This window comes from Elephantulus edwardii, unplaced genomic scaffold (genome assembly GCF_000299155.1).
Source record: "Elephantulus edwardii isolate Elephantulus edwardi_28Jun2011 unplaced genomic scaffold, EleEdw1.0 scaffold00091, whole genome shotgun sequence".
NCBI lineage: Eukaryota > Metazoa > Chordata > Mammalia > Macroscelidea > Macroscelididae > Elephantulus > Elephantulus edwardii.
This window is the reverse complement of record NW_006399841.1, coordinates 5658417-5678111: the sequence shown is the minus strand read 5'-3', so window position 1 is coordinate 5678111 and position 19695 is coordinate 5658417. Positions and strand designations below refer to the sequence as shown.

Sequence of the window (19695 nt, the reverse complement as noted above, 5' to 3'; positions counted from 1 at the left end):
ACATTCAATACTCTTCTCCAGCACCACAGCTCAAAGGCGTCAATTCTCCTTCTATCCTCCCTACTCATTGTCCAACTCTCTGATGCATAACATGTTGGTTGAGGAGGATTAGTCGGGATAAATGCAGGGCCTGCGCTACAAGACCAACTATAGATAAGGATGTAGGAGAATGCAGACTCCCAACTACCGCCAGACGGCGTCAGTCAGCACCGACACCTGGGAAAACTGACAGAAGCTACTGAAGCTGGACATAGGCATAGTCTATGATCCAGTAATTCAATTCCTAAAGTCTATGCCCATAAGAAAATAAACACATGTCCCTAACGGCATGTACATGAACATTAATATGCCAGTGCTATTTCTATGTTTGAGTGAGTTTATTTTTAACAGGAAAAAGCTAAGTACAACCCATATACATGCTGTCTTTTCCCAGCATGTTGTCTTTTTCCAAGGACTAGACCCTTCTGAAAACAAAGATTCTCACCACTGGACTGACTGGCAGCATTATGATAGATGGTGAAGAGATTTAGACTGTTAACAGCTTTAGTTTGCTTGGCTCTACAATCAACATTCTTGGTACCAACAGCCAGAAGATCAAGAGAGGAATTGCACTGGGAAAGCTGGCTGTCAGGGACGTAGTGAAGTCTCAGTCTGGAAACTAAGACGCGCTTTATCCAGGTGATAGTCTTCACAATTGCTTGCTATGTGTCAGAGAGCTGGACAATGACTAGGGATGACAGAAAGAGCACTGAAGCCTTTGAGCTGTGGTACTGGAGAAGAGTGTTGGATATACCATGGACTTCCAGAAGAACAAACAAGTTTATCCTAGAGAGGGTAAAACCGGGCTGCTCCTTAGCGGCAAGGATTCTTAGGCTTCATTTGATATACTTGGGGTATGTTGCAAGCAGGGAATAGTCCCTGGAGAGGGACGTCACGCTTGGAAGGGCAGAGGGATGGAGAATGAGAGGGAGATTATCGATGAGATGGACTGATTCAGTGACTGGGGTAATGAGGGTAGGTGTGTCAGGTCAGTAAAGTTGGCACAGGATAGAGCAGGTTTCAGAGTCGCTATGAGTCACAAGTGACTGCACATAGCAACAACAACAACAACAAAAACAAGGGAAGTGTGTATGTTTTGGGAAATATGAGCTGAAAGCAGACACACCGTCAGTGAATGAAACGGCCCCACTGCACCCAAGCACTTGGCCGTGGCTTTGGCAGCCTCCGGGCGGTCCCAATGAAACAGTTCCACGACAAAGCCTAACTTTCTCTGACCATAACTTGACCTCAACTCTTTATTATTTTGGTGATCACCAAGGTGAAAAGAATTGTTCCGATGACTGCAGCTGTGGTTAGGTGCTCTCACCTCGTCTCCAAGTCATGGCCACCTTATGCTCACTGAGCAAAATACTATCCACTGCTGCTCTCTCTTCACGACACTTGGCGTGAGTCTATTCTTACAGCGATTGTGTAACAGGAAGATGGAGGTTCGATAAATGTTAGTTTCCCGGAAATGCCTGACCTATTTCTCTAGTTGATCGGATCTCTGTCTATCTTAAATTCTCAAGATAAATACAATCATATCGTGAGACTGAAGCCAAACTTCAAAGGATTTAAAAAAAAGAAAAAGAAAGGATTTTAACGGTCTCATTTTAAATTCCCCAAATGTGGCCTGCAACTTTAAAAAAACAAAACAATAGCAACGCACTGCCGCACTGCCGGTGAATGATGACTTTGCTTTTCTCTGGGTGGGAAGACACTTAGATGGCTGGAGCACTTGGAATAGGAAAGAAAAGGCCCCAGGGCCAAAGATTAAGAGTTTCTCATCTCCACACACCCGGAGAGCGACTGTAGCACTAACTTGGGAGGGGGGAAAAAGGGAAAGAAAATGAACAACAATAAATACATAAACCAGTGAAGGGCTTGCTGAGAGAGGCCATGCTAAATAGATTTTATCAAAACACACAGGAAAAACCAATCCTTCGCTTTCTTCAGGGGTTAATTGGCCCTGCAGAGTCTGCAAACAGATTTGTAGTTGATGAAATTTACACAACTTTGCTTCCTCCTTGGTCTTAAGGAAATAAATGAATTAACTTTATGGTTTCCTCAGTGTCTCAGGACAAACTCAAACAGAACTGGAGCTGCCAAAGAATAAAATATTGAGTAAAGAATGAATCACTTCCTCCCTGCATCAAACCCCACAGACAAATATTCTCCATTATGGCTGAGTTCAAATGCAAGCAGGTAAAAATGAACATGCCAAACTTCTTGGCACCTGAAACTCTTCATATTTCCATCCCAAACGATTTCAGCTTCATTTGCCACCACTATCCCTCCTTGTCCTTGTCAGCCATTCTGTCTGAAACGACCCAGTGGAGGCTCGGGGCCCTGCTGGTACAGTGGTTACGCATTTGGCTGATGGTTCATCCAAAGGCTTTGTGAGGAAAAGACCAGGAGAGCTACTCTTTAATCTTCGTTTGTAAAGCCTATTACCTAGAAAACCTCATGGGGCTTTAAACCCACTTTATCACATGGTGCTGATATGGGCTGAAATTGCCTTGATGGCCTCCTAGCAGTGCAGGCCACTTACAGTCTCGTAAGGTGGCCTTGGGCTCACACCTCTATTACAGACCTTTCCCCACAGTCCTCCTGGGCTCTATCTCTCTGCTCATGGATGGAGACAAGAGACAGACAGTGAGCCATCAAGGACAGGGTTTAAAGGTTCCATAAACCCTACAAAGAAGGCAGGGTTGTTTCAAAATCAAGATACAAACATAGTTTTAAAACAGAAGGTATTGAAGGAGCTCTGGCGGCCTAGTGGCAAGAAGTTGCACTGTAATCCCAGAGGCGCGGGGTTCAAATCCAACAGATGTTCTTGTGGAGAAGGAGGAGCTATCGCCTCATGTACCAGTTGGATCTGATGTGACGGTACACACAAGAAAAAAAACAACAAAAGAAGGTACTATGTCTATCCTGGCTTAATAAACCCTTTCACTTTGTGCTATGGTTGATTTCTTTTTAAAGACAAGAATGCTTGCTTTTAGAAAAACGAAATGGCTCTTAGTCAGCATTTCATTTTGCATCTTAGCTTTTCAAAACACACGTTTAGTTGAGGAAGAATGAGGTAGCACCTGAACCGTGTCAGCACCATTGCTGCTGTGCACTCAAATTTATAGGAAAATGATAAAATATGCTAGAAAAGGGATAGGCTATCAATATGCAACTTTTCCACTTTCATTTGAGGGACAGATAGACAGCACCAGCACATGAGGGCTGGCAGATAAGCCACCTTTGAGAGACGACACAGACACCTCGGAGGCCAAGCACCAGAGGGGGACACTGTCCTAGGGGGTGTCTGTCATCATCAGAGGGGAGCCTGGGACAGAGCGAAGCTGGTCTTTCCCTGGCACCTGAAGTCCTAGTTGACATGTAACTGGAAAGCCACATCCAACAAAAATAAAACCGTAATAACCAGAAGTAATATTTTATCTCATTAATCACTCTTATCAGTGATTTTACTTGTTAAATCAAGGCAGTTTCTTTACAGCAAGTGAATCACAAAAGCCAGAAGACCTAAATCAGGGGCCTAGCGGGGGGCCTCCCCAGGGGAGTGGGGGGAAGGAGGCCAACTGGCAAGAGACAGGCTAGAGACACACCTCACAGACACCATCAGAAGTCCAGACTCACCGTCCTGTGGGGACTCAGCTCTGTCGCTTCTGAGGCTGAGACCATCAGGGGCTGGCCGAAGATAATACTCAGCGAAAGGACCCTCTCATGAGGGAAAATCCAAATGTGTGTGCTCTGCTTTATGCGTGACACACACATGTCCTCTGACTTCCTACCTGCTCCACCTGGGGCCCATGGGTCCCCTGGGTCGACCTCTTCCAGCCATTGGGACAACAGTTTTTTGGGATATAATTAACATTTATGGTGTCTAATTTTAGTATAGGGTTTTTAGAGGCCTGCTTTTTCAGAAGTGGATGGCCAATCCTTCTTTCTAGTCTGTCTTAATCTGAATGTTCAGATTTAGAGAAGTATCAGACAGACCAGCAAATTAAAAGTATATCCCTTATTGTGGAGTTAACCATTAGTGTCAGTGTTGTCCCTGCCTTTGGCACACGTGTCTTTATCCACTTATTTCCCTGCTCCACCATCCACCAGGATACCCATCCGCTTCTACCCACTCCCTTCACATCTATCTCCCATTGACCAGTCCTTGATCTAATAGCTTATATATGAAGCATCCTTGGCTTCTGTGATTCCAAACACTTCGGCTTCTGGTAGTTTCTTATGTTGGAACCAATGTCTCTGAAGTTTAGTGGTAATGTTTCCCGAGCGAAGGCGATGTGTCCTGCAGAACTGTCCTGCAGATAGGTTTTTCTTAACCCGAGGAACAAATGCCGTGCGGTTTTGGCGTCTTCAATGTTACCTGAGAAAATGGGCGGGAAGTTCTATGGACCCTTTAGCTGTCCACCTTCCCTGCCAGGCAGGCTTCTGTATGCCCCCTCTGTGTGGCCTGAGGAACGAATGCCGCGCGGTTTTGGCATCTGCGTTATGCAGATGACACAACCCTGCTTGTTGAAACTGAGGAGGACCTGAAGCACCCGCTGCAGAGGGTCAAGGACTGCAGCCTCCAATATGGATTGAGGCTCAATGTCAAGAAGACAAAGATTCTCACCACTGGACCAATTGGCAGCATCAGGATGGATGGTGAAGAGATTGAGATTGTACACAGCTTTAGTTTGCTTGGCTCCACAGTCAACACTCTTGGCACCAGTAGCCAGGAAATTAAAAGGCGCATTGCCATGGGAAAGTCTGCTGTTAGGGACCTTTTCAAAGTTCTGAAGAGCAATGGTGTCTTTCTGGAGACTAAGGTGCATCTGATACAGACCATGGTCTTTACAATCAATTGTTATGCATCAGAGAGTTAGACAATGACTAGGGAGGATAGAAGGAGAACTGATGTCTTTGAGCTGTGGTGCTGGAGAAGAGTATTGAGGGTACCATAGACTGCCAAGAAAACAAACAGATTCATCCTAGAGAGGGTTAAACCAGGCTGCTCCTTGGAGGCAAAGATTCTGAGGCTCTGTCTGACATACTTTGGACATGTTGTAAGGAGGTCCTTGGAGAGGGACATCATGCTTGGGAGGGTGGAGGGACAACGCAGGAGGGGAAGGCCCTCTATGAGGTGGATTGATTCAGTGACTGGGATAATCGGGATGGGAGTGTCAGAGACAGTGCGACTGGCACAGGACAGAGCAGAGTTTAGGGCCATTGTACATAGGGTCGCTATGAATCGCAGGCGACTCGATGACACATAACAACAACAACAACAATTTTAGTATATTTTAAAATATTTAGGGTTTTTTTGGTTTTTTTTAGTATATACTTCTGAATTACGCCTCCCTCATGTAAAGTCGGAACATTTTCACCATCTCAAACATGAACCCCTATCTTTTAGCATTTACTGTCCACTTCTCTCCAGCATGGACCACAACAAACAGCACAGGAAGAGACCTCCCATCCTTCTCCTGCGGAGCAACTGGCGGATTTGAACCACCTGCCTTTGCGATGGACACACAGCTTCTTACAACTAGGCCACCAGAGCTCCCTACCCCTGTCCTAGGCAACCACTAATCTGATTTCCCTATTCCGGGCTTCCATGTAAATGCAATCATATAATACACGGTCTCTCGGGATCAGTTTATTTTAGTTAACATGACAGTGTTCAGGGTTCTTCCACCCTGGAACACTAGTAGTTTATAATAGTTGAGCAATATTCCACTGTGGGAGTGAGCTGCATTTTTATTTCTTGACCCATTTGCAAGTGGACATATATATGGATTGTTTCTACTTTTCAGTTATGGTGAACAATGCTTTTAAAAACATTTGAGCCATGGTTATTTAAAAACATTTAACCCATGGTTATCGCAGCTTTGTTCACAACAGCAAAGAGCTGGAAAACAACCCAAGTGCTCATCAACAAACGAATGGATAGAGAAGCTGTGGTATATTCACACAATGGAATACTACGCTACATTGAAAAACAAGGAACTCATGAACTATTATACAAAATAGGTGACCCTGGAGGACATTATGCTGGGTGAGATATCTCAGTCACAAAAAGATAAATACTGTATAATGTCACTGTTATAAAAGAGGACTGACATAAGGGTGGGGGGAGACTGTGAAAGAGGGGTAAGTAATGTATACTGCATTGAAACAGATGAGGGAGAGAACTGTTTAAAAGGGATATATGATCAGGTATTATTGTCATGACAGGAGTCCAGAATGAAGGCTGCACAGTGGAGTGGACTTGGGGGGGAGGGATTGTATAACAACGAAAGAATTTTTCTTTTCCTTTTCAAAGAGAAGAGTGAATTGGGGGGTGGGGTGGAAAGGCAGAAAAGTGCAACAATGAATAAATGGAAATCCAAAGTCTCTGTAAACTTTCATTAAAATGAATAAAAACAACAACAACAAAAAACCAACACCCCAACCAAAACCCCCAACATTTGAATAATGCTGCTATGACTGTCAAGCATCTGAACAGTGACATAGTTTTTGTGTGGACATAAGGACTGGATGGGGCTTTGGGGTCTGAACCCTCAAACAGGTTCACAAATGCTGAGTATATGTACTTTTCACGTGTAAAGGTGCAGAGGGCTCAGGAGACCAAAAAGAGGCCCCCACCCCGGTCAGTTAGCACGAGTTCCTTATCGGCCTTTGAATCCTATGCAATCTCGCCTGCTTTACACGCAGGCCTCTGAGTCACTCACCTGGGGCTTGGTGTCCGTGTTCTCCCTCCTGCTCTGCACCTCATCCAGGGGACCTAGCCCTCTGTAACTGTGTCCTTGCTAATCTGTAAGCTGGAGGCAAGAATCATACATCCTATTACACAGACCTCCTGTGATGCTTAAGGAGGTGGTGCTGATAACAGTGTCAGGCAGAACACTTGGCTCAGTAACTCCGGGGTGTAATATGTTTATGACCTGGCCAAGGCGAACCCCCTCTCCCCTCCAAAAATATCTAAAGGTTTCATTCCGACACCTTTGTTTCTAGCCCTTCTCAGAATTCCTGAATCAGAACCGTCTTCCTTGGCATGTCTCATGCGCTCCTTCTATAACCACTTTGCACACCAATGGCTTGAACTCAAGTCTTCTCGCCTTCCTTGGTCTGTCTCCACAGCACACAGCACAAAGAAGGACAGACAGCCCGAGGGCCGGTTCTCCTCCCAGGAGCTCAACAACACAGGCCTTTGTGCGCCCATCTGTTCATCTAGAACATTCGGACACTCAAGCCCCTGAAGAGGTAGGATGGTGAATACTCCGGGCACGTTATCTGCTGGTCCCCCCAAAAAAATCACCAGCCAGAAGTGAAATGGAGATGCCGGCCCAAGTACAATGAAGTGTCGCATCCCTAAATCTAGGTGGGACAAAAAGGAGGACCTGACCAACTCTGTCCTGGGCTGAGGCCCTGCCGGTAGCGGCTACCAAGTAGCACAGCAACCCCATGAATAACTGAACGAACTGCAGCCCAGGCTGGGCCATCCCCATGGTCCATCAGGTCAGAGCAGTGCGACCCAGGGCTTTCTGGAAGGCCTTTGACCAGCTCTCCCAGTCGGGGTTAAACTGCAGAAACCAGCTCAGCCTCGTAGTAGCACGCAAGCCGTCACTGACAGACAGGTGGTGACTGTGAAGGGAATCAATCAGATGGACCGAACCGGAGTGTCTCTCATGGAACCTGAGAAGTCTACCATTGGCTCACCCCTGCGTATTGAGCATCTGAGGAGGTTTTTCAGAGGAGTTAATGCCAGTTTTTACAGATAAGTACGTCATGGGAAGTTGGGGACGGGAGGGAAGGAAAGAATAAAGAAATGAAAAGAGGCTGATGTGTCGTATTGGAACCGACTCATAGCTGACCGTCAAACAGGTTTTCAGAAGCAGTAGAATGAACAAGAGAAGGTGGCTCAGCTTTTCCCCCAATTGTTGGTGGATTTGAACTATGTACCTTTGGGTTGGCAGCGCAAATTCTTACCCACTAAGCCACCAAAGTTCAATAGAAGACAAAGGGGTCAGAATGGGAGGAGTCAAAGGGATAAGGGCAAGCTCACTGGCTGGAAGGTGCTCACTTTTCTCCCACAGGGCGGCTGGGGGATTCGAACCATGTGCCTTTGGCATGCTCGCTGGCTGGAGCAGGGAGATCTCAGGGAGGAATCTGTTTGGATGTTTGGCTCTAATGAGTCTAGATTTCCCATTCTGGTCACAGAAAGGGAGGTGGCAGAAAAGAAAGTTGACAAAATGTAGGAGAAATTATGAGTAGACTCCTGGCCATGGAGGAAGAGGTGGGGAGGGGATTCGAGCTCAGACTTCCTCCTAGGGGCCACCAGGCAGGAAATGAGGGTGGAGGCAGAGAGATAAGTCTGACAGGAAGCTGAGGGAACAAAGGAGTTAGACCTGATAGCGGTCAAGTTACACCTGACAGCAGGATGAAGGCCTCTGCAAGAGAGGGCGGGTGGTACTTGAAGGGTGAAGGTCACAAAGGGCACAGGAGAAAGGAGAAAGGGAGACCGAGGTGGGGCATCCTGAGGCTGAAGACAGAGAGGGCCTGGTCCTGAGGGGACACCAGAGATGCCCTCCCACTGGGGCTTCTGGGTAAGGTGGGGCCTCCGGAGGCTGAAGACATTGAGGGCCTGGTCCCCCTCCCACCGCACTCAGTCAATGCTGAGCTGGAAGATCATCATTTACTACAGGAGGTTGCCAAACAGGGCCAGTAGTGGGACTTGTAAGCACGTCACCAAATCCCCACAGATCTGTAATCAACTTCTGGTCAATGGGCCGACTAACACAGTCTCTCTTTTGGATTATTTCTCAGACACTAAAATCTCAGATGTTTGGGGCATCAATTCAAACACTTTCCACGCAAACTCTTACCTTGGTCCAGCCAGGAAACTGGATGAAAGTGTCCTGGGGCAGGTCGGGGATGTCGGTGGGAATGGAGAAGTTTCCCACGTGAAAGGCTGGGAGAGTGAAGTTCAATGGACTGTGAGGCCTTTTGTCACCACTCTTACGGCAGCATCTGTTGCCATGGTCACTCCTGCCCCCCAGGTGGCTGCGCACAGCGTCCTCCGTGTTCAGGGGAAAGATGAGCCAGTCTGTGAGGACACGGTTGTGGAGGGTCACGTTAGAAATCAAACCCTGCAGAGGAGGAGAGACAGAATGTAGTAAGCTGGGGCTAGGAAGGAAAAGCAAAGGGGACACACACCACCAACTGCCATGGATTGAACTGTGGTCCTCCAAAAGCACGAATGTGATGACAGTGTGAGGGGCTCTGGTGGCTTAGTGGTAAGTAGTTGTGCTGCTAATCCAAAGGCTGGGGGTTTGAATCCACGAGAGGGAGATGGGAAGTCTCCTCCTGGGCCATGGACTGCCTCTGAAAACTCGCTGGAGGGTCAGCTAGGGGTTGTTCTGATTCAGGGATACACAACAACAACAACAAAGATATAACGCAAAAGCCATGTAACGATCTTCTGTGATACAACAAACCATACATGTCAAAGGCTGAAGGGTGGAATGCAAACCCCTCAATCCTGCCACAGCCCTGTTCAATGAAAGGGAGGTTCCCCCAGGGTGTGAGCTGGAACATCTTCTTTTTTTTTTTTAAAATTTTTTTTGGAACATCTTCTACGTCACAGGAGATTAAAGGAGAGGAAAAGGAACCAAGAGAGGAGGGAGGATCTCAGCACCATCAAGAAAGAATCGCCAGGAGTGGAGCATGTCCCTTCGTATTCAAGCTTCCACATAAGGAATCTCCTTGGCACTGGGAAGGCCAAGACATAAGGAACTCTCTAAGGAACACAGAGCCTACAGATGCCGAAGGAAACAAAGACCTCCCTTCACAGTGGGCAGAAAGACAGGTCCTCCTCCCAAGCTGGCACCCTGAACTTGCACTTCTAGCCTCTGAAACTAGGAGAATACATTTCTGTTTGTTATAGTCATCCAGCTAGATAATGAAGAAAGCAATCATGAATGAGACTCAAACACTGCACATGTTAAAGAAACCGTTCCGGCTTGTAGTCTGAATTGTACCTTCTTGGATGGAGACACCCACAACCTTCACCTCCAGTAGAGGCCAGGATATCCCCATAAAAGCCCCTAAGGTCTGCCCCTACAGAAAGGGGGTGAGTCACACTAGCTTTTTCTTCCTCTAAAATATTAAGATTGATTTATTTATCTCGGGACTGTAGTCCAGAATGGGGTTATAACTGCAACGTTCTCCTCATCTGGACTGGGTGGTAGGTTATCCTGTCTGCTGGGGTCTCTTCGTCTAGGTCACATGGTCTCACCTTCCAGGAGGATGGACTGGGGTCTCTCCCATGGAGACAACAGTGAGGGAAGCTTTCTGAGGCCTGAAACTGCAAATGGTCATCTGTCCCACCTTCTGTTGACAGAGCAAATCACAATGGCCTCTGACTTCTAAAGTTTGTTTTAAAGCCGTTGTTAACGGGGAAGTTGTTGTTATGTGATATTGAGTTAGAATCTACTCATAGCAAACCCTCCAACAAGTGGAATCTGAGATGGGAATGGAGAAGATATCCAAAAACCACTGTCTCTTTACAAATAAGTTGTTGTTGTTATGTGCCATTGAGTCGCCTGCGACCCTATGTACAACAGCCCTAAACTCCGCTCTGTCTTGTGCCAATCTCACTGTCTCTGACACTCCCATCCCAATTATCCCAGTCACTGAATCAACTCTGCCCTTCACATGTAAGTGGGATCAAGTGTTGACCTTGAATTCATCTCCTGGATCCACCTGTTGGGAGGAATTAAACTGATAACTTAAAGATTATACTCTGATATCTGAAAGGGGGCAAAGGGCAGTGATTAGGAGGAGGTGAGCCTCCAGCCTGCACTCTGAAAGGGTTGCTTTTGTCCTGGGCTGCTGGGCTAACGGTGGCCACAGCACTGAACGATGCCTGTGCTTACAGCTCAGCTTACTCCACTCACCTGGCCTTCCCCACCGGAACATCTCCATTCCCGGACTGGCCTCAGAATGCCCATTAAATAATCATTACTCAGAGAACATTGGCCAGGCAGCCACATGCTACGCTTCCTGTGTACTGGGGACTCAGGGACTACACCACCAGTCCCAGTCCCTCCAGGGGTGGAGTGGCCTGTGAGGAAGGCAGTGGCCCACTAATGAGAATGTTGGCAAAAGTGCTGTAACTGGAAAATTTATCCAAGGGGCAAAGGCAGCCCCCAAAGTGTATCTCCTAAATGTGTGATTGCCTTGCATCTGAGCTGCCAGCAAAAACATCATGAAATATCCCAGGTACCTGCTGGTCCTAGACAGACTGGCCCTCCTGTCCCCTCAGTGTGGACCTCCCTTACAGCAGAGGGTGAGCCTGTATCTCAAATCCTTGGCATACCATGATGTACCCCACGTAGCATCGCATACACAGAGTAAGTAGAACAAATAAATGTCTGTAGAATAAGGCTCTAAAAATTGTTTATGTTGTTGTTAGGTGCAGTCAAGTTAGCACTGCCTCCAGCAACACTGTCAACAAAGGAACGAAACCTTGCCCAGGCCCATGTCATTTTTAGACTCACTGCTGTGGTCAATCTCATTGTTGGAATCACTGTCATACATGAACTAGACACCTGGGCACAGAGTTGTCAACAGAGGTGAGAGGCAAAGACTTTGAGAAATTCAAGAGTTTGTCGCGGACCAGATCCTAAGGTGGTCTCATCAGCAAGGCCATGTCTTCTGTGAGCTTGGTGGCTTTCTCGAGCAGAGGAAGAGCCCAGGAGTGATTTCCTCCTTCCTTCTTCCTGAAGGGTGACTGAGCTCAAACACTAGAGGAGTGTTCCATTCAGAGAGCCCAACTTTCTTATCACCAGCAGAGGAAAAGAGGTCTTCAAAGTAGCTCAACAGTGAAATGGCAAAACAAGTCAGAACAGGTTACTCGTCAAATGTGGCAAAGCTGGTGTGGTTTTAAAAATAGCTTCGGTGTGAACAGGGGTAAGAGGGGGAAATGGATTTGTGAGTTTTCAAATGAACATGCAAAAGCTCCCTCGGACTGCCAAGGCACTGTCCCATCAACCCTTGAACCGCATGTCTCGGTGTGCGGAGATGGTGGGAGTTATGGGGCTCAGAGGGATCTGCTCTCACATCACCCGTTCACAATTCACATCACCAGTTCACCACTCGCCCCGGGCCAAGCCATCTTCCCTCTCTGAGGCTCAGCTTTGACCCCTGTCAAATGAGAGCAGCAACACTTCCCTTGCAGGTATGTTGCTGTTAGATGCCCACAGGTTAAATACACCTCATAGCAACCCTGTGAACAATAGACCTGAATCCTGTCCTGTCATGCACCATGCTCACCATCTCTGACCCACCTGAGTTCACTGCCACAGTCACCATGTCAGTCCATCTGGGTGAAGTTCTTCCCCTCTTTTCACTAACCCCATCTTTTCCAAGCATGATGTCCTATTCTAATGAATTGCCTCTCTTAGGCAACATGTCCAAAGTATGAGAGACGAAGGAGTAATGGAGAATTGAACAAGAAGGTAGCAAATAATTTGAAAGCAAATATTATTTGAAAGCAAATAATAAATGACGGTGGTGGTGTTATCTGACGTCAACTCAATTCCGACTCACAGCAGGTAGAGCTGCTCCTGGAGCTCTCAGGGCTGCCACTCTCAGGAAGGAGACCGCCAGGCCGCTCTCTCACATCACCCCTGGGCGGATTCAAACTGTCGCACTTCATTTGTGCCATTCATGAACTCTAGTCAGTAAAGGATAACTCTTCAAAGTAAACACCATGTGGCTGTTGTTGGGTGCCATTGAGGCAACCGTGACGCACAGCTACCCCGCACACAGCAGGCCTGGAGAGCGGCCTCGCCTGTGTTCTTCTCACGCTCTGCAGACTTGTGAGCCCGTGTTACGGTCTCTGTGTCAGTCCACCTCATTAAAGGTCTTCCTCTCGTTCTCTGACTCTCTGCCTTTCCCAGCCTGAGGTCATTTCCCAAGGACTGGTCTCTCCTGACCACATGCTCCAAGTACGAGCGACAGAGTTTCACCATCCTTGTTTTTCCACAAAGAACCAAAGAAGCAAATGAGGGGAGGTGTCCTCGGGCTGGTATACTGGAAAGGTGGGGTTCCTGGGGGGAGGCCACGCGCTACACCTGGTAGTGTGGTGCCCATCACAGTTCTAACATAAAGTTTGGCAGTTTGAGTCCAGCTGCTCCTCAGGAGAAAGACGGGCAGTCTCCTTCCATAAAGACTTACAGCCTCTGAAACCCAAGAAAGAGTCACCATGAGTCGGAACCAACCTGACGGCCATGAACTTGGTTGACGATCTACCTTAGCTATTTCAGGATGGTTTGATACCCCTCTCCTGGTGCATGTATTGCATTCATAATTACGTGAAACAGTTACCTCTGTTTTGGAAAAACACAATCACATGATGACATGAATGTTCCACCTTTTGTCTCAACTAAAAGAATAATTCAGATATCAAACTCTGATAATGCCTGCTTCTGCCTGCATAAGATGCGGAGTCCAGCAATATCTGGAGGGACCTCTGAGGCAAGAGACAGTTTGATACTCATGGGCTATGTCTGGCCCATGACTTTCTGGCATTCAGAATTTCTCCAGAATCCCTACAGTTTTTACAATTGTCTCCTATAACCAAGACTAGCTCGCAGGGGTGAGGGGCCCTTGAGGGGGCGTGATAGGGTAATAGTGTTTTCATTCTAATTAACTTCGGGAGGAGGAAGTATACTCATTCTCTTTCCATGATCTTGGCTTTTAACTTTGGTCTTTTGTACAAAGATTTGGGAAAAAAAAAACCCCAAAAATGCAACTAATCCACCATAAAAAAAAAAAAGAACGACAATTCAGAAAATATAGCAAAGACTCTGATAGAGCACAGTGACTATGGCCCTCTTTAGTCGATACTGCCTGAGAATAAAGAACGAGGAATGTGTGTACTTTTTCTTTTAAATGTGTGCACTTTTATGGACTACACCACGGTGGGTTTCCGGGGGGTGGGAGGTGCAGAGTCAAAGTCCTCGCGGCTCTGTGCATCAGTCAGTCCCTCGGGTTGTGCACACATGGCCTAAACTGACCTAAACGTAGTCCTGCAGTATAACCTCTACCAATGAAGACACAGAGATGGACACAGGGGATTGACACTGTGACTGCACAACAGGCTAGGGCATGGTGACAGGGATGAGGAAGGCACAGGACAGGCGAAAGCTCTGGTCTGTTGTTCGCTGGGTCACTGACTTGCAACTTGCAAACAAGACCTGGATCCCAACTGGATTCTCAAGCGGGTCGCAAGGGTCGCAAACAACGTCTTCAGGGAAAACCAAAGTGAAAATGACAGAGGCCAACCCAATGACGCTGAGTGCCTAGCTGGGCCCTCCCGTCCTACCTTAAAGTCATTGTTATATCTGCCATAGTTCACACGCCCCATGTTCTCCACCAGCAGGTCCAGAGTGGCTCCAGCTACTCCTGTTATGTTCAGAGAGGTCTCCTTGCCTCGCTCAAGGATTCCCTGGGGGACCTGTAAGTTCAATGTCAAATAAAGATTGACCAGGTAAGAAGATGAGCAAATGAAGGCAGGACGTTCCATTTACCTACCACTCATTTTGCAGCTTCAAAGCCTCACTGGACATGGAAGGGGACCCTCTGCTGGCCCTTTAGCCTCAGAAGCCACAGGGCCAAGTTCCCTAAGTGCTGACTTCCTAACAGCATGATCTCCAGACACCTCTCAAAGGGAAGGATGAGCCAGGCTTCCTTCGCCCCTAGGATGTTGGGTTGCGTATCTATTTTTAATGGAAAGAAAATGGGGCAGGTTTCCAGGGAGGACTCCTGTTAGAGGAACTGTTCGTGTTCTCACCATGCTTCTAAGTCAGTCACACGAGAAACAGCTTCTAAACAACGTGGAGAGATGAGACAAAACCAGATAGAGGAGATAAGAATCAGAGAGTTCGCTGGAGTATTCTTATCTCAAAAGATGATAAAATGAATTAACCACAAAAATTATACAAAAGGACAAGGAAGGGGGAAAACAGGTATTTTATCAGCAACTTACTTCTTCATTTTTATATTCTTAAAAATTTAGTTTCTTAAAAAGCCTAGCTTTTTAAAAAATGGCAGTACATGACCAAATCCATGGGGGAAGAAATGTTCTCAAGAATTACAGTCATATAAAATGGTCCAAAAGTCACTAATCTGAACATTGAAACAAAACCCAATAAAAGCAGCAGTAGTAGAATATCAGGTGTTAGAAACCTGCCCCAAAATAAATGAAAAGCACTGATTACCACTGAATGGAAATTCTTAAAGTGTTCTGAACACATTTTCCTGGTTAGAAAAATCTCTTCACATGTTCTTTCTTTTTCTTTCTTTTTTTTTTTGTGTGTGTGTTTGTGTTCTTTGACATGAGAGGAATGGAAATCCTAAAAAGGACTTGGATTTTGTTACAAAATGAAGCTCTCTGTGTATTTTAGTTACAGGGATCATAAAACACCTTTCAGAATATACTTATGCATGGTGAAGACACACAGCTCAGAAAAATCAATGTTGTTTACAAAACTGAACTGCAAATAAGACCCTGCTCTCAAGGAGCCCACAGACCAATGAGGAAAGAAGACGTGGGTCAGATGGTCGGACCAGTTGGGGAAAGATGGCTTTAGGGCGCAATGAAAGTGTGAGGGAAGGTAGGCCTTGAGTACAGCCTTCTGTGGTGGAATGCTTGAAGAAGGACTCAAGACAGGTGGCAGCATGGAGGTGGCCACATCAGGAGCAAGGTGCCCAGGTAAGTAAGAAAAGGAGAGGTGGGGATTGTTATTGGAACGGTGGCCAAAGACTTCAAATCGCACATGACACCTCCACGCCCATCAGAGAAGAAACACACACTGTAGGCAATTCTTACCCCATTCACAGAGACATAGGCTCGGTCGTGGACTCCTCCAGTGGGTACAGAGAGGGGTGTCGGGCTGCTGCAATTTTCAGGAAGTGTTGTTCGGTACAACACAAACCCAAAATACTGGTAAAATAACGGTGGGAGAATTTTTTAAAACAAGATATCAGTCCAGCCATTCATTTTAAGAGAACCTGGTTACCCTTGAGTTGTGTGAAACCAGCAATACTTCTAAAACCAGGAGGAATGAGAAGCTTCCCCCACCCCAGCAAAAAATTCAATCTGAAAGAGGGGAACTGATTGAATCTATAGCTCACGGCAAATGTACCACAGCAGAAAATAACAGGAACACAGTCAACTTAGCACACAGCCCTTCTTCAGAAGAGGAAACAACCGTGGACTGACTCAGTGATTTGTCCAGGGTCACTCTGGGGAATCACGTCACATGTTTCAAAAGGTTAAAAAAACAAGATCAAATGGGAATTTACAGCTCAAGGAATACTGAGTTTCTTGTTTAAGGTAATAAAAGTTTAGAAATAAGCAAGCTCTGGTGATCTAGTGGCAAGAAGCTTCAACTGCAATCTCAGAGATGCACAGTTCGAATCCACTAGACGCTCTGCTGGAGAAGGAGGTACAATGTCCTCCTGTACCAGTCAGATCTGATTTGGCAGTACACACAAAAAATAATGAAATAAAATAATTTTTTTAAAAAAAGTTTAGAAATAGATGTAAGTAATGGTCTCACAACACTGTGAATGGATTAGTGACACTGAACCGTGTGGTTACATACATCTCCTTCCATCTTGCTGCTTCCAACTCACGGGGACCTTTCACTGGGTTTTAGAGGCTGTAAATCTCGACAGGAAGAGAATACTCATCTTGCTCTCACAGAGCAGCTGGTGAATTCAAACTGTTAACCTTACAGCTAGTGGCCTGGCAACGTAATACCACCAGGAATTTACGATCACTTGCAACAAACATGCCAGATGGGCTTGCCAGGGCTCGAAGTCCCCATCCAATCCATGGTCCCCATCTTAGTCAAGACTTTTGAGAAAGACCAACAGCAGCACGTGTGGCCACTACGTTAGCCTGGAATTCATTTCTGGACTTCCAGGTACTCAGGTGTCCATGTTTTATCTACAGAGCTCAATGGCCTGTTAGCTGGACTAGGCAGTTTCTTCTTTGAAGATGACACAGACATGCGGCCAGTGTGGGCTAGATCTGAGAAAACCCTACTTAATGTCAATGAAAAAGGTTTCGGGGGGAGGACTTAATTATCTACTTTTACGTACCACAAATCAGAGTTGCTGGAAGAAAATACATCAATGTGAAAATAGTAACTAGAGTCAAAATACACTACACTAAGATATGCTGTTATTATCTAACCATAAAATCAGAAAGGAGGGCACAGATAAACTTCCATTTCAAAAATGGGGCTGACTGAGACCCAGAGTCATTGAACTTTTTTTTTTTTTAAATCTCACTTATTTTGCTATTGCTATTGCTAAGAATATACACGGCAAATCATACAGCAATTCTACAATTTCGCATGGACAGCTGAGTGGCACCAATTATCATCTTTGAACTGTGCAAACAATCTCAAGCTGCTTCCCTGAGCTCTTCCTTCCTCCATCAATATTGACTTTTAAGCCTCTAATCTAATCTTTTAAGCTTATGTTGTCAATTTGATCTCATAGAAGTCTTTAAAGAAGCTCATGTTCAAGACTGTAATTTTGAATGAGTTGAGTTATTGTTTGGTTTTAAGATGACTTTAGGAGATAGTCTTTGTTCAAGAGTTAAGATCATCTCAGGGCAATCGTTTCTGGAGTTCATTCACCTTCTTGTGGCACCACAAGTCTAGAGCTGAGGGCGGAAGTGATCAAACTTGCCATCACCTTTATAAAGGGATGAACTGACCTCCTGGGTATCCTGCTTTTGTGCCCTAAACAAGATACTGCCACCTTTGTTATGTGTCAGGGCAAAATGTTTTACCTGAATCTAATCAGTGAGGGACAGCTACGTGCAACTGACCTAAATTCTTTAAAAAAAGTCTCGTCATGAAAGTGGTTGAAAAACAAACAGACCTGGGGTAAGTTTTAGATGAAATAATACGGAAGAGACATTATCATTAAACCGAAATGTGGTCATGGATTAGATGACGGATTAAAAAAAATTAAGCTATGAAGTACATTATTGGGAAAGCCAGGGAAATTTGAATGTAGTTTTATAGTTAAGAGATTGTATCAATGTTAACATTTTTGAAGGTGAGCGTTGCATTGTGCTTATGTAAGATTGATGTCCTTATTAAACATTACAGGTGAAGAAGTGTCATAATGCTGACAACTTTCTCAAAAGGTTCTAGTAAAAAAACATTAAAAAACAAAACAAAATAGGAGGTAATGGTTAGAGATGGAAATTTTAGAAAATAAAAACAACCCCAACCAATAAACCAAACCAAACTAACAGAATATAGTTTGTTCATGAAAAAGAATCTTCTAGGGACTCAAAGATCAAGAACATAGGGAGCTCTGGTGGTCTAGTGGCAAGAAGCTGCTCTGCAATCCCAGAGGTATGTGGTTCAAATCCACCAGATGCTCTGATGGAGAAGGAGGGGCAATCTCCTCCTGTACCAGTCAGATCTGATTTGACGGTACACACACACACAAAAAGAATAAAAAATTTAAAAGAAAAAAGATCAAGAACATAGTCTTTATATTTTGGTTTAACTCAGGACAAACAATTAGCTTGTGCATTTTGAGACTTCAAATGTTTTTTCATGAATACCTAATAATTTAGACTAGTTGGACCACTAACAATTTGTAACTGTTAAGGATTAGATTGAAGCGGATTGAACAACTTTCAGCTGAGCAGTGGTAAGACAGGAGGGGAAGATTTAGGGATGGTCACCCCACTGTGCATACCTAAAGCTAAAGAGAGCCCAGAAGCCCATGGTTAATTTCCCTGGGGCTTCATCTCCTTTTACCATTGTGGTCCTAGCACTGTGAACAGACACAGAAGTGCCGAAAGCACGGTTTTGCATGTGCAATCAAGGTGGAGCTTTACCTTTGTAGGCCTACCTGTTTCACTTTGACAAATGTCAAGGGATAAAGGCTTTTCACAGGCCCAGCGGGGGACAGGACATCCAGAGCCTCTCCCACTGTCTTCAACTGCAAAGAAACAAAAGCAGCATTCAGTTCTTCTCACCTCTCCCCAGAAATGTGAGCAAAGGACAAGATCACTGTCCAAGTTACCAAGAACACTGGTGGAGCCGATTAAACCTTGCACTCCCCCCGCCTCAAAACCAGTTCTGGAAGTTCTACTCAATGTTCCTTCCCTGTCACTTGCAGTCCTCGCCAGTCTCTTCCTAACTCATGGTGGGAAAATAAAAATGACTGTCACCTTGAAAGTGTTTCAAATGTACCTGATCCGAAACACAACCTGCTCAGAGATGCATAAATCAAAACCACAAAACAAACAAAAGGAGCAACCCTGTTGACCTAGTGGATGTCCCAGTAGAACCGAACGTCGCAGGCTTTCTGATGGCTAATTTCAGAAGCACGTTGTCATATCTCTGTGTAGACACAGCTCTGGGTGAACTTGAGCTTCCAACCTTCAGGATGGTAGCACAGTGTTTAACTGTGCTACTTAGGTACTTAAAAATGGATAAAAACCAAGGCTTAGAGGCAACCTTCTCTATAACATTCCCAAATGAATTAACTGTAGCTATGCCCTCTTTGAACTTGGCCAGGGCAGATTTCCAT

At 45.6% G+C, this 19695-nt stretch overlaps 1 protein-coding gene across 1 annotated transcript in view; it reads right to left on the bottom strand.

The window, feature by feature from the left end:
• GLB1 (galactosidase, beta 1) overlaps positions 1-19695 on the bottom strand; it is a 77041-nt gene that overhangs the window by 4779 nt on the left and 52567 nt on the right. The window contains exons 12-15 of the mRNA XM_006890662.1: positions 19012-19101; positions 15947-16060; positions 14441-14572; positions 8934-9197 (exon numbers count right to left, since the gene is read on the bottom strand). Of these exons, the coding sequence (XP_006890724.1) occupies positions 8934-9197; positions 14441-14572; positions 15947-16060; positions 19012-19101 (600 nt within the window). The remainder of the gene's footprint in view (positions 1-8933; positions 9198-14440; positions 14573-15946; positions 16061-19011; positions 19102-19695) is intronic.